This window comes from Nyctereutes procyonoides, unplaced genomic scaffold (assembly GCF_905146905.1).
Source record: "Nyctereutes procyonoides isolate TBG_1078 unplaced genomic scaffold, NYPRO_anot_genome, whole genome shotgun sequence".
Classification (NCBI taxonomy): domain Eukaryota; kingdom Metazoa; phylum Chordata; class Mammalia; order Carnivora; family Canidae; genus Nyctereutes; species Nyctereutes procyonoides.
The window spans coordinates 56,335,179-56,349,449 of record NW_026575126.1 but is presented as its reverse complement, the minus strand read 5'-3'; the positions used below and the strand labels follow the sequence as shown (position 1 = coordinate 56,349,449).

Here is a 14,271-nt window from a genome sequence, read left to right as displayed (position 1 = left end):
CTGTCCCCCTTCACTTTCAGTAGAATCATGTGACTTGTTTTGTTCAATGGATTATGAGCTGGAATGAAGTGTATCACTTCCAGGCAGCACGTTTAGGCTAGCATATCACCTCTCTTTCTTTTCATCGTATCCCATTGACCAGCAATGTCTAAATGGTGGAGCTGCTACCAGCTTCGGTCTCCTGGAGCGGGTCAGCAGAGCCCTGGCTGACCACAATGGACACGTAGTATGTGTTTGAAGCTACTGATATCTTGGGGTTTCTTGTTTTCACCGTCTAACCCAACCTATCCTGATGATCTGGTTTTGCAGAAGAGGACATTAAGGTATAGGGTGGTGAAGTAACTCGTCCAAAGTCACACAGCTAGGATTCAAACCCGACCATCTATTAGTCCTTATCGTCTAGAACCCTAGGATGATTCAGATCGCCACTTTTTTCCCTAAAATTTGAATCTTTGGCTTTCCCCTTGGAAAGGGAGACTTTAACTTCCCCTTCCCCCACCCCAGACATTTGGCAACGTCTGGAGACATTTTTGGCTGTCATCACTTGGGGGGCGGGGGAGGGGGATTTGTGCAACTGGCATCTGGTGGGTAGAAGCCAGGGATGCTGCTAAACAGCCTATGCGCAAGACAGTCATCTCCCCTCCCCACCCCCCAAAGAGCTATCCAGCCCCAAATGTCAACAGCACAGCTGGAGCAAAGCCCTGATTTTCCTCCTTGAAATTCCTCTGTTGCTTAAGTTAACCACAGTTGGCTTCTTTTGCTTGCAACCAGAGACTTGGTTGGGTTGTCATGAGTTAGTTAATTAATTAATTGAAAACAGTGGGGTGTCAGTGCTGGGGCTGGTCTTATTTGACATTTGCCTAACTGCTCTGGAGGAGTGAGGGGTGTGAGCCCCACATTCCCTGGTGACACTTAGCTGTGCCAGGTAGTGAAATGCCAAGCCACTGGTGATAAGCTGCAGGAAGATCTCACCAGGCTGTGCGAGTGGGCAGAGGAATTGCCAAGGATGAGCTTCAGTGTGGGCAAGTGTAAGGTGCTGCGTTTGGCAAAAAATAAGCCAAGCTATACTTAGAGGTTGGAAAAGGATGGAACAGGATAGAAGAAGACAGATGCAAATGAAAAAGACTTCAGGAAGTGATTCCCAAGCCTGATTGGCAGATTCACCTAAGCTCTAGACAACAATACCGATGCTCAGGCCCTTGCCCTAGGATGTACTTGATCTGAGGGGTGGGCCAGACTACCCAGGCCTGCTTTTTATTTTCTGCAGGACAACAGGCCCAGTTTCCCTAGATTTTCTGATTTTCAAAAGAAGCCAAAGATACTGGCTTTTATGTGCAAGTTCCTACTTTTCCTCTTTTTATGGTAACTTTTAATTTTGAAATAATGTCAGGCCTATATAGAAAAAAATTCCAAGAATGGTATAAAGAATTCTTATATCCTATAACCAGAGTCACCAGTTTCTACAATTTGCCCCATTTGCTTTATCGTTGTTAAATTCCCAATTTTTAGAGACATCCTACGGATCAAGCTACACAAGAATACGAATGGACTTTAGTCCTTAAACTATCAGTTGGGGACTTCTGGTCAGGCTCACTTCACACCAATCCGATAAGGATCTCTGCAGTAGGGTCTAGATATTTGTATTTTTAAAAAATTCCTCCAGGTGATGCTAATGTGCAATTAGAACTGAGAACCCTGGTCCTGGTCCCTCCTGGTGATTCCATCCCCCTTACTGGCGATGGATTTAGGCATACACAGATAGGTGACCCCATTTGTGTGTCCCCATCCTGGCTGGAGAGCTGGGAAAGTCTAAGGGAATGCTTCTAAGGAAGATTTCTTCACTCCTAATGACACACAGAAAAGAGCCAGTTCTCCGGCTGGATGTTGTATTTGGATACATTATATACTGGACTAAGGATGGGAGCAGAGAGATGAAAAGACTTTGGGTCCTTGAATTAATCTTTGAGCTGCTGAATTAGCTAATCTTGGGATCCCTTTATCTGGGATATATTTTTTAAGATTTTATTTACTTATTCATGAGAGACACACAGAGAGAGGCAGAGACATAGGCAGAGGGAGAGCAGGCTGTCTTCAGGGAGCCCAGTGTGGGACTCGATCCCAGAATCTTGGGATCACGACCTGAGCCGAAGGCAGACACTCAACCACCAAGCTGCCCAGGCATCCCTGGGAATTTCTTTTTACAAAGGATACAAGTTTCCTAAGTTGTATGGTAGAGATGACTAGTCACCTGCTAAAGATTCAGGCATATCTTATATTATATAGAGTTCTTACCTGGAAGTGTAGAGGCCACGGTAGGTAGGCCACTTTGGAATGGAGACTATTTTGAATTAAAAATAATCAGAACCCAGAAGATTCAAGAAAAGCTCTTTACCTCCTCCACAATTGCCTAGAAAGAATTTAGATGGAGAAACTGCTCCAGGAAGAGAGTTAACATCATGCATGGGCACATTATGATGGAAAGTAGGTATGGTGGACAGGGAGGGACCCAGCATGATCTGTTCAGTCAAAGTCCTTTATGTCCCACTGTTTCTGAGTGATCCAGAAACATTTGTTTACCAAACCCATGCTCTTTTTCATCCCCCTGTGAATCACATTTTCACCCTCTTTAAAGTCCCAGACCTCTACCTCCTTTTCCTCACTTCAGAATAATATGTGTACCTTATTTTGCCCGACTGTCTTTGGATTATCTATGTCTGTGGACTCCCTGTACGTATTCTACTAAATTTGATTTTCTCCTATTAATCTGTCTTATGTCCATTTAACGTCTTAGTCTGGCTAGAAGGACCTCGAAGGGGACAGGACATTCTTGCATCCTGACAGAAGACACTCTCCAACCATGGGTGACATTTTCAGCATCCCCTTCCCTGAAGTCCAGATTGAGCCATGTGACTTGTTCTCAGTAATGGAATATGACATGACGTGGGTTACTTCTTGGTTAGGGCAACTGAGTTTAGGTGCACTATCCTTCACCTCCTCACCCCACACCCAAAGTCCCCCTCATTCCCTCTACCCAGGTGGATAACATTAGGACGACCCTGGAGCCACAAGATGGCATAACTACAAGACAGAAGCAATTTGGTTTCCTGAGTTATGGCCTGGAGCAGAGCCATCCAGGATTGCTGCTCAGCAAGCATACCAACATTGGAATTTGTGTGAGCAAGAAATTAAGGTTTATTGGGTTAATCCTCTGATAACAATCCTCTGGGTTGTTTTCTATGATAGATAACCTTGACTATCCAAAGATAACAAGCTATTTAAGGGACGCCTGGGTGGCTCAGCGGTTGAGCATGTACCTTTGGCTCAGGTTGTGATCCTGGGGTCCTGAGATCGAGTCCTGCATCAGGTACCCCACAGGGAGTCTGCTTCTCTCTCTACCTATGTCTCTGCCTCTCTCTCTCTCTCTCTCTCTCTCTCTCTGTGTGTCTCTCATGAATAAATAAATAATTTTTTTTAAGAATACAAGCTATTTGAGTTAGAATTGAGTGTTACTTGCAGCTCAAAGATGATGGTGATGATGATGATAATGATGATGATTATCATTTAAGTAAGCTCTACACCCAACGTGGGACTTAACCTCATGACCCCAAGATCAAGAGTTGCATTTTCCACCAACTGAGCCAGCCAGGCACCCCTCAGTGATTCTTTTTTTTTTTAAAAAGATTTTATTTATTTACTCATGAGAGACACACACACACAAAGAGAGAAGCAGAGACACAGGCAGAGGGAGAAGCAGGCTCCATGCAGGGAGCCCGATGTGGGACTCGATCCCATGTCTCCAGGATCACGCCCTGGGCCGAAGGCAGGCACTAAACCGCTGAGCCACCCAGGGATCCCCCCCCTCAGTGATTCTTATTTAAAACATCAGAGAAGAACCCGTAAAGTCCAGAACATACATCTCAAAACTGGCTTTTGTTTGTCTAGTTTTGCTTTTATTTACAAAGAGGCAATTAGCATTCGACAAATTTAATCTACCATCTAGGAGTTCCTTGCTTTCAGCTCTGGTGACTTGGCCTTGTCATTGCCTTTATGGTGGCTTGGATTCTGGACTGATGATTTGTGAGTCCTCAGACACCATCACCTGGTTTCTGGTCCCTGGTTCTTTTTCTGTCTTGGCTCTTTCCTAACTGAACTGGCTCAGAGGTGCTGATTTCCCTTGTATAAACATCCTGACTAAATGCCATTCTGCTCCAGCTGTCCTGCTGTCGCTAAGAAGGACTCTCAGCTGTCCCCATATGGCTGGGCATTCCTCAGTTCTGGAAGCTTCCAGAGGCACAGGGTCTAGTCAGTGCTCATTTGGTATCTAGGAACAGAGACACACTCGGGCTTGCTCAAGGAAGTTGCTGAAGGGGTGTAGAAAAACTCTCCCAAAAAAAAGGGGGCAAGATGATCCCAGAAATCAAGGAAGCCTCTCTTTCCTCATGATATGATGGCTTTCCTTTAAGCAGTTCTTAATGCATTCACATTCTCTACTTGCTTCCTTCACATAGTGGAACATCCACTAGATGAATAGCTCCACGCTTGGCACAGAGGACAACAGTGGAGAACAAGAGTCAGGTATGCTCCTCTCATGGAACTTACATTCTAGTAAGTAAACAAATACACACAAAATTTTTTAGACTTTTGAAATATCAAGGGAATAAGTATGGACTCTACCAAAAAAAAAAAATGTAGATCTTCGGTCAGGAATTAGTGATGGAAGCCCTCACTAAAAAGGTGACTAACCAGCTTACATCTGAAAGATGAGTAAGGGCCAGCCATATAAAGAGAAGAGATTTCAAGCAATGAGAACAGCAGTTGCAAAGGCCCTGAGGCAGAAATATAATTGGCTGGATCAGAGAACTGAAAAGAGAGGACACTTGACTGGAGGGTAGGCAGCAAGGTGAAAAATGACGGAATAAAGTTGGGCAGATTAATAAGGTCTTGATATTGCAAGACCTTGGAGACCATGGCAAAAATTTGGATTTTATTTACATACAATGGGAAGCCTTTGCAGGGTTTTTTTTTTTTTCCCTCAAGTTTGGCCCATTGTTGCTGCTCCAGTCCCAAGTCTTCCTTATACCTTTTCTGTTCTGCTCCCGCTAGCCAACTAGCAACTGCTTTCTGTGTCTCTTAGAATTCCCAGCAGAGATTATCCAGTTGGCTCAGTTTACCTTTTAAAGTCAAGTCACAAATCCTAACCACTGGCCACGCTATGAATAGATTGGCTAGTTGCAGATAGGGTATAATCTGTGATTTAGCCAGGTGTGCTCCGGGGCAAGTTCATGTCCAATTCATGGTCAAGTCTGTAAGACTGGACAATGCAGCAATGATACAAGCTCTTAGAGAAACATTCCTTTTTCCCCTTTTGTTTTTTTTTAAAAAGATTTATTTAGTTTAGAGAGAGAGCAAGCACGAGTGGGGGGGGCAGAGGGGGAGGGAGAATCTCAAGCAGGCTCCCCACTGAGCTCAAAGATTGACTCGGGCCTCCATCCCAGGACCCTGAGATCATGACCTGAGCCAAAATCAAGAGCTAGACACTCAACTGATTGCATCACCCAGGTGCCCCTCTTGGAGAAGTATTTCTAAAGATAAGAGTCAAGAAACTAGTACTTCACTGGATGCCTAACTTATTAAACGTCTAAAAATACACATCAGATTGTATGTATTGTGCTTAGGGTCCAAATTCAACATCCCTAACATGCCTGTGATGCTATATCCTTTGGTTCTAGCTTTCCCTTAAGACTCACCTGATGCTACTTTCTCTTTCACTCTGAGCTCCAGCTTTGCTGGTTTTTGTGGGACAGGGGTTGGGGTGGGGGTGGAGTGTCTCCCCAGTCCCAGGGCCTTTGCACCTGCTGCTCTTTTCCCTTGTACACGTCCCTCTTTTTGCTTGGCTAACTCTAACTCATCCTTTAGGTCTGATTGTAAATGCCACCTCCTCCTTGAGCCTCCATCAAAATTAGGGCCCCCTGTTTATATTTCCTGGCAAACGGAGCTGCACCTGGGACACAACATGAGGATCTTAGTAACGGAGCAAGAGATTTGAGAAGTGTGACCAGCATAACTTAGGGAGTGGCTTTTTCGAATTTTTTTTTTAAAGATTTTATTTATTTCTTCATGAGAGACACACACACACACAGAGGCAGAGATACAGGCAGAGGGAGAGGCAGGCTCCATGCAGGGAGCCCGATGCGGGACTCGATCCTGGACTCCAGGATCATGCCCTGAGCCGAAGGCAGACGCTCAACCGCTGAGTCACCCAGGCATCCCTTTTTCGTATGCTTCGGAGCCAGGCAGACATGGGGTTGCACACCTGCTTTGCTGTGTCTTGGCAAGTTTCAACATCTAGCCAGTGGGTTGAACAATAGTACCTACCTCAAAAGTGAGGATTAAATGAAACAAAATAAGTGAAGTTCACAGCATGCAGAGTGGGGGCCCAGTGACCATGAATACTCTTCACAGGGATTTGAATGACAAGGGTTGGCCGGATCCTGGCTGCAAACTGTGAGTGGTAATATTAATATTTATTTGATGCCAGCCAGCTAGGTCCAGCTGAGCAGGCTTCAAGCAAAAACCCTCTGAGGCCGCAGAGGCCGCACGTGCCAAGCCTTGCAGGGAGCAGACCTAGATGGTGCGGGCTGCAGGAGGGGCAGGCAGGGGGTCCCTCCTGAGGGGGTCAGGTGCCTACTTCTCTCCTCCTGCTCTCTGGTCTCTGATACTTTGTCCAGAGCAGGCGTCTATCTAATGAAGCCCCTGGGATTTTTCTCTCCATCCCCATCTGCTTCCTCAGATGCCCTGTTTTTTTGACAAAGTCTTGGTTCAGATTTGCACGAACCAGGGTGGCAGGGTGGGGGTGGGAGTTACACTTTGTTCCACCCCGCAGGATTCATCACCTGCTTGCTCATGTCTCAGCTCTTTCCCTCTCCAAGGGTGCCTGGAGCCCCGATTCCCAAAGCGAGGGATGAGACATTGGGGCCAGACACACATCTGCGGTGTCAGAGGCGCAGGTCCCCAGGTGAGAAAGCTACTCACTTCCCGTGCTCCTTGGATCCTTCGGATGAAGCCGGGGGAAGTGTCTCCTCTGGTGCACGAGTGTCTTTAACGTCTCCCTGACACGTTGGTTGCATCCTCTTTACAAAAATCAGGCAGCAGCTGCAGAAGATGGCATGATTGTTTTGTTTTCATTGTATTTATTTTCCCAGGTGCCACTCGCTTGTGGCAAGTGATTCCAGTTTTCCTTTTAAAGTGGTGACATCAAGTTCACTATCAAATACGCTTATTGAAGTAAGAAGCGACAGTCAATTGAAAGAAAAACGTCAGATAATTGCCGATGTGGCATGTGCCTATGACAAACTTCGCGGGGGTCGTGGTGCTGCGGTGACAGGTCTGGAAAATGCTGGAAGATGAGGAAGTCACTCAAATCGGGGAGCCAAGGCTGGGTATGTCAGTGCCAGTCCTCCTCATTAGCGCCTAAGACATGTTCTTTTTTGAGCCTGTGTCATCGCTTGCCAAAATGGGGAGAGGAATTCCTACCACATATGGGCTTGTTTTAAGGATTCGAGGAGGTAACTTGATGTACCTGAGTGTGATTTGCACGCAACGACTCTTAAGTGTTAAATGAAATGAATGGGTATGCGTCTGCGCTCTGCAGGCAGAGTGACTGCGCAGGGTGAGCAAGTGTCTCACTCCCTGGGGGCTTCCAGTCTCTGGTGGGGATGAAGTCTGGGCGAGTCATGTAACCCCTCTTGCCTCAGTCTTTTCCTTGGAAACTAGGGGATTATCCTGAGAGGATGTGTACAGTTCTAGAACACAGCCTGGCACCTGGCAATGCTAGGTAAGTGTGAGCTCTCAGCATCCTACAGTGCCCTCTGTGGTAACTGGAGCCCTAGGTGGGGGTGCTCTCTGGAAGTGTGAATCAGGAGGCACGGGCCAAACAAACAAGCCGTGCTTTTTGGTATGGAATAGTCAAAATATTCAAATGTCCTTCCACTCCCCATCCCCACTTCCCCTGCACCTTTGAAGCCCACTCTTTCTACCCCCTCAACAGTTCCCATTTGGCTTCTGTCTTCCTGCAGCAATGCTTGCTGTGGACTGGGCTGTGCCTCCCAACCCCACCCCACCCCAAAGTCATATGCTGAATCCCTACCCCTTGTTGTGATAGTTTTACAGATGGGGTGTTTGGGAGGTCACTGGGAGTAGATGAAGCCAAGAGGGTGGGGCCTCTGCGCTGGGATTGGTGGCTTCCCAAAAAGAAGGACAGATAGTGAGAGAGACAGAAACAGAGACAGAGAGACAGAGACAGAGAGCGGGAGCACTGCCCTCCTCTGGTCGTATGAAGACAGTGAGAAGGTGGTCACCGGCAAGCCAGGAGAAAGCCCTCCCTGCAAGGGCCTTGAACCGTGGAAAGTTGAGCCAGGCAAAAGGACCCACCATGATCACCAGGCTGAATGTAAACAGGCTCATGAAACCATAGGCCCTAACCGACTGATGGGCTACTTACAGCCAACCTAAGATTACCAAGGACGGGGAATCCCACCTGCCCCATACCCCTTCCCTCTGCCTCGTAAGTGTGGCTCCTCGCCACGGCCTCACGGCAGGTAGGCTCTCCTGTACTGTCCTGCCCGCTGCTCCCTTGCAGTGTATTCAGTAAACTCTTGCCTCTTGTTCTGCCTCCGGTGAAGTCTTCCCTGGCTTGCGCCACCAGCCCCTACCCATCAGGACACCCGCACCCTCACGGAGAACCAAATGGGCTGGCACCCTCCCTGCTCTTGGACTTCCTAGGCTCCAGAATGGTGAGAAATGAATGTCTCTGGTTTCAGCCACCCTGTCTACGGTGTTTTGTTATAGCAGCCCAAGCTGACTAAGATCATGCTCACTCTGCTTAGAACACCTCCCAAAAATAAAACTATATATATCGATTATTTACAACATGCTGCTCATTTTACATGTGGCAGTTTATTTGAACCTCACAACTCCATTTTACATTGGAGTTCCATTTTACAGATGAGGGGATCGAGGCTTGAAGATTAGATGGATTTGCCCCAGGTCCTAGAGCTACTGGGTGCCAGAGCCAGATTTTTTTTTTTAAGATTTTATTTATTTGAAAGACAGAGAGAGAGAGAGAGAGAGAGAGAGAGAGCACATGAGCAGGGGCAGAGGCAGAGGGAGAGGGAGAAGCAGACTCCCTACTGAGCGGGGAGCCTGATGTGGGGCTCGATCCCAGGACTCTGGGATCATGCCCTGACTGAAGGCAGACGCTTAACCAACTGAACCACCCAGGTGCCCCCAGAGCCAAATTTTTTAACACATGCTTGCCCCCAGCTAGACCCCAGAGATTCAGGTGAGGGACACACCGACTCTGACATTGGTGGGGACACTTTGCTGGTTTCAAGGGGTGATGGGGTGTCGGGGAAAGTCTCCTGGTGGTTAGAGTGTGATGAGCAAAACTCAGCTTCCAACACACAGGTGAGCTAGTTCCGTAGCAGGCAGCGAGTCTGTGCAGGAAGAAGCCGGAAGAAACAAAACACCCCCAGCTTGGTTGGTTACAACAAGGCAAAACCTTTAATAACATGAGTGCTTATTACATTAGCTGCTTCGGGGCTCTGACATCTTTGATTTCTGGTCATGTTTTTCTAACACGTAAAGGTGAATGCCTCCCTCAGGGCCACCTGGGCGGTTGGTGTCCCGAGGATTTGTGTGAGTGGGCAATGGGGACAATTGCACGCGCCTGGGGAATCGGGGATCCCCCCCAGCCACCACCCATGACTTTGAGTAAAGTCCTCTTCCAAGGAGGGAAGAATGTGCAGGTCCTTCCAGTAAAGAAGGAAGAGAGGAGAACATCTGGCACAGATACACAGAGAGAGAAATGACATCGTGGGGTTGGCTTGAAAAGTCGGGGAGGAACCAGGGGCAGAGAGGTATGGAGGGGTCGGGGGGTTAGGACTCGAGGGCCAGGGGCCGAGTGTGGGAGAGGGCTGAGTCCATTTGGTTTCATTCTTTGTAAAAAGTAATACCATCACGAAGACCATGCCATGCAACCTCAAAACCGCCTCTGTACGCTGCCCCCCGACGCTGTGCTGGGGTGGAGGCCAGAGGGCAGAGGTCAAGTTCAGACGGGCGTGGTGCGCCTGTTGGCTGGATTATTATGCAGCGACTCTTTGAACTCTTTGGGCGTGGAATTGTGGAACTGTAGAAAAGCGTGGTCCCGGTCGGAATTGAGGAGGGTCCCCATGGTGATCTTTGAGGGGTCCCGGGAGAGGGTGAACATGGAGATGTCAGTGGAAGGGATGGTGTGGAAGCCTTTGCTGATGGGGGACAGGTCTCGGGATCTGGGCTCCGTGGAGCGGGAACTTGACCGCCTCCGGAATCTATACCTGTAGGGTGGAAGGCGAGCAAAGGTAGATTTCTTCAGGAGCTCCGAGTGGGATTTGGCACGTAACTGCTGATGTTTTTCTATATAGATGTGCACAGCAACGACTCCCACAATTTCTGCGATGATGAAAGAGAAGGCCCCGAAATAAAAGGACCAGCCATAGGAGTAGCTTTTTTTGGAGTCACGCTGCCCAGGGTCTCCAGCATTGGCTGATATATAAACTATGATGCCGATGATGTTGCTTAACCCTAAGAGAAGGGAAGAGAAAAAGACATCTTTTATACACCTCCGAGGGAACTGTCTCTTTGAGCCTTGAAAGATTTGTAGATCAGGAACAGGAAGACAGGAGAATGGATTTATCACCAGGAAACCCAACCCATTTGGGTTTTCTCGGCCATTTCTTGCATGGTCTCACCCATTTCTTGAATGGTCTGTTCCTTGGGAAATGAGGAATTCTTCTGCTCACTCCCAGGTGGCCTGGTTCAGCTACAGAATATACCCTATTCCTACAGCAGGTGTGGCGGAGCTCAGGATGCATGTGTTTTCTCTTACAAGCCATTCATTCCATCAAAACCTAATCGTTGGGGGCACCTGGGTGGCTCAGTCGGTTGAGTGTCTGCCTTCGGTTTGGGTCACGATCCCAGGGTCCTGGGATGGAGTCTCGTGCTCTGGCTCCCTGCTCAGCGCGGAGTCCACTTCTCCCTCTTCTCCTTCCCCCTACTCATGCTCTCAGTCTTTCTCTCTCTCTAATAAATAAATAAAATCTTTAAAAAAAAACACCCTACTCTTTGGCAATTAATCACGAGGATGGTAAAATGAAGGGAGATACAGGTCCTTGCCCTTGAGTTGCTCGCCGTTAGTAGGAGAGACTGACACATAAATGTAATTAGAGCAAAATACAGTAAGGGCTCTATCAGAGACACATATACAATGTCTTGGGAGCAAAGGGAGATGGAACAGGTAAGCCACTGGGGTTTGAAGACAAGGTGACATTGGCTAGGGTTGCGCTGGGAGATGCAAAACTATAGGGGCGAGAAGAGATGGAGAATGGCCTGCTAGGGTTTTCGCGTGGCTGATGAGGAGGTTGGTGGCATCTTGAGCTAAAGTAAGAGGCAGCAGAGAGAACAGGTTTAGAGAAGGGGAAAGATGTGAATAATGGAGCTGGACGTGCTTATGGCGAGTCTAAATGCAGCTGTCTGGTGGACATAGGTGGGTCTGCCCCTGCAGTCTGGGGAACTAATGAACCCGAGGGGAAAGGACAGTAGCTTCCTAAAACTTTTTATCTGCAGAGGATAAGATAAGGCTTTAGATTAGCTGCTGTTTGGGAATTGGGGAGCATGCAGCTGCAGTCCCAAGTGGGCAGGGCCCCCAGATCTAGCGTCCCTCAAGTGCCAGTGGAGAGGCATGGAAGGAGACACTTGGAGGTGAATTGATTCTCTAGGGAGTGGTAAGAAAGCAATAGAACCTGAGAGCCCAGGGCTGTGATTATCCCTAACCACCTTTCTCACATTATGCTTTTTTAAAGATTTCATTTATTTATTTATTGAGAAAGAGTGAGCAGAGGGGGGAGGGGGTGAAGAGAGAGAGGGAGAGAGAGAATCTGGAGCAGGAGTCTTGCTGAGCCCAGTGCCCGACATGGGGCTCGATCTCATGACCCTGAGATCATGACCTGAGCCAAAGGCAAGAGTCAGATGCTTCACCAACTGCACCACCCAGGCGCCCCATCTTTCTCACATAACTATTCCAAAGGTGGCATGTCTCTTTTTGTCTCTTCTTCAAGGGCCTCATCTAGGCCTTGATACCAACAATGACTCAGGGAGGTTGGTATATCAGCTGGCACCTCCTTGTCTCCAAATTTAGGTGATGCTAAATGGAGGCTGGCCCTCATTACAGTTCCTAGCACCAGCTGGTAAATAACCATATCCAGTGGCCGCCTGTGTTCCTCCTTCAGTCTTACTGCCCCATACTCTGCCAGGGGTCCCCAAGATCTCTCCACAGTCCAGCAACTAAAGGGTTAAAGCCAGGCATTGCTGGGGACGCAGGGCTCTGCTCCAGTGCTATTCTGACTGGCTGGTTGCACAGGCATTTAGGGGAGTTAGTATTTGAATATGATCTCTGGCCACTCTCCATCTAGGGCTTGCTTCCAGAAGGCAGGGTGGGGGCCTGCTTCTGCCTGTCTCCCCTTGGCTTATCCTGTGCAGGCGCCCAGCAGGTGGGCAGTGAGTTCTAGTCACTGAGCTATTTCTAAATATGGGGGCTAACACAGACAGCCCTGTGTCAGGCTGCAGGACCACAGGATAAAACACTGCTCCTCTTTCTGGAGTGTCAATTCGGCTGGAAGATTAGTAGGGAAGACACATTCTTTTATATTAAAATGAACACGGATATAATAAGGAGGAGAGAGCAGAATTCACATGAATTTTTAAGTGTAAATGGGAGACAGACTTCAAAGACATTTCAGCTCACTGAAGGCGGCTTCTAGAGATGCCCCTCAACTCCCCAGGGCCACGTTTTCTTTCTCCTCTGCCAGCAGGGAAATTTTGGTGGCAAAGTTTGGGAAGCCCCTAAAGGAAGTCTTTTTTTTTTTTTAAAGATTTTATTTATTTATTCACGAGAAACAGAGAGACGCAAAGACACAGGCAGAGAGAGGAGCAAGCTCCATGCAGGGAGCCTGACGTGGGACTTGATCCTGGGACTTGATCCTGGGTCTCCAGGATCACGCCCCGGGCCAAAGGGGCGCTAAACCGCTGAGCCACCATGGCTGCCCCCCTAAAGGAAGTCTTGATGAGGTGAGCGGAGGGGAGCAATTCAAAGAGAGACTTAGATGTCAGACCACGTTAGAGGTGGCAGGGAGCCAAGTGAGTTGCCATTTATTTATAGGGCGCTTACCACGTGCCAGGCACTGTGCAAAGTCTTAATGGGCACCATCTCAATTATTGCAACAGACCTGCCGTAAAAAAAGTTAACCTTCTTTCAAAGCTTATTTATTTTTTAGTGATCTCTACACCCAACGTAGGGCTCGAACTCACAACCCTGAGATCGAGATTCGCATGCCCTTCCAGCTGAGCCAGCCAAGTGCCCCCAACCCTCTTTTCTAGGTGGGGAAACTGACCACAGAGAAGATACATCACTTCCCACACTGACAGTGATAGGAAATGGTAGAGGTGGGATTTGAACCAAGGACCGTCTCTTGGCCATGGTGGATTTAGATTTCAGTAATAGATTTTAGGAAGAATGAGATGTAGGTGGGCAATCACTTCCTCCCAGATGCCAGACTGCCAGCTCCATGAGCGCAGATCTAGGCTGGTCTCGTTCATTGCTATGGCCCCATGTCCTAGCCCAGACTCTGACCATAGCAAGAGTGCAGTGCAGATTTGCTGAATGAGTAAGTGAACTGAGTTGGCGTGAGAATTAAATAGTGCAATGTATCTACCAGCTGCTATGATGAAGTGAGCAGTTACTGTGTGCCAGGTGCTGTCCTAGGCCTTCTACATGTACCAACTCATGTCAGCCTCTTAACAGCTTCAAGGGGCTGGGCCATAATTACCCCTACTTTTCAGATAAGGAAACTAAGTCACAGAGAGGTTAAGAGACTTGCTCAAGGTTACCCAGCTGGGGAGTAGTAGAGCCAAGATTTGTACCTTGCAGCCTGGCTTCAGAGCTCATGCTTTTCACCATTATGCACGGTGCTTGCCCTGTACTAGGTGCTCAATAATGGTTCTTGACTGGCCCAAACCACAGATCCTTAGAACAGCTAGAATTAAAAGAGCCTTAGAGACTGTGGGATCTTCTGAAACTTTTATAGGTGGAAAAACTGAAGCTTTTTGAGGTTCCTTGGGGAGGTGGGGGGTGTCTAGGAACAGACCCCAAGCTTCTGGTGTCCCCTGAGGGCTTTCATG

At 48.0% G+C, this 14,271-nt stretch overlaps 1 protein-coding gene across 1 annotated transcript in view; it reads right to left on the bottom strand.

The window, feature by feature from the left end:
* Positions 1-9,551: 9,551 nt before the first annotated feature.
* CACNG3 (calcium voltage-gated channel auxiliary subunit gamma 3) overlaps positions 9,552-14,271 on the bottom strand; it is an 83,650-nt gene continuing 78,930 nt past the window's right edge. The window contains exon 4 of the mRNA XM_055339390.1: positions 9,552-10,620. Within this exon, the coding sequence (XP_055195365.1) occupies positions 10,109-10,620 (512 nt within the window). The 3' untranslated portion in view covers positions 9,552-10,108. The remainder of the gene's footprint in view (positions 10,621-14,271) is intronic.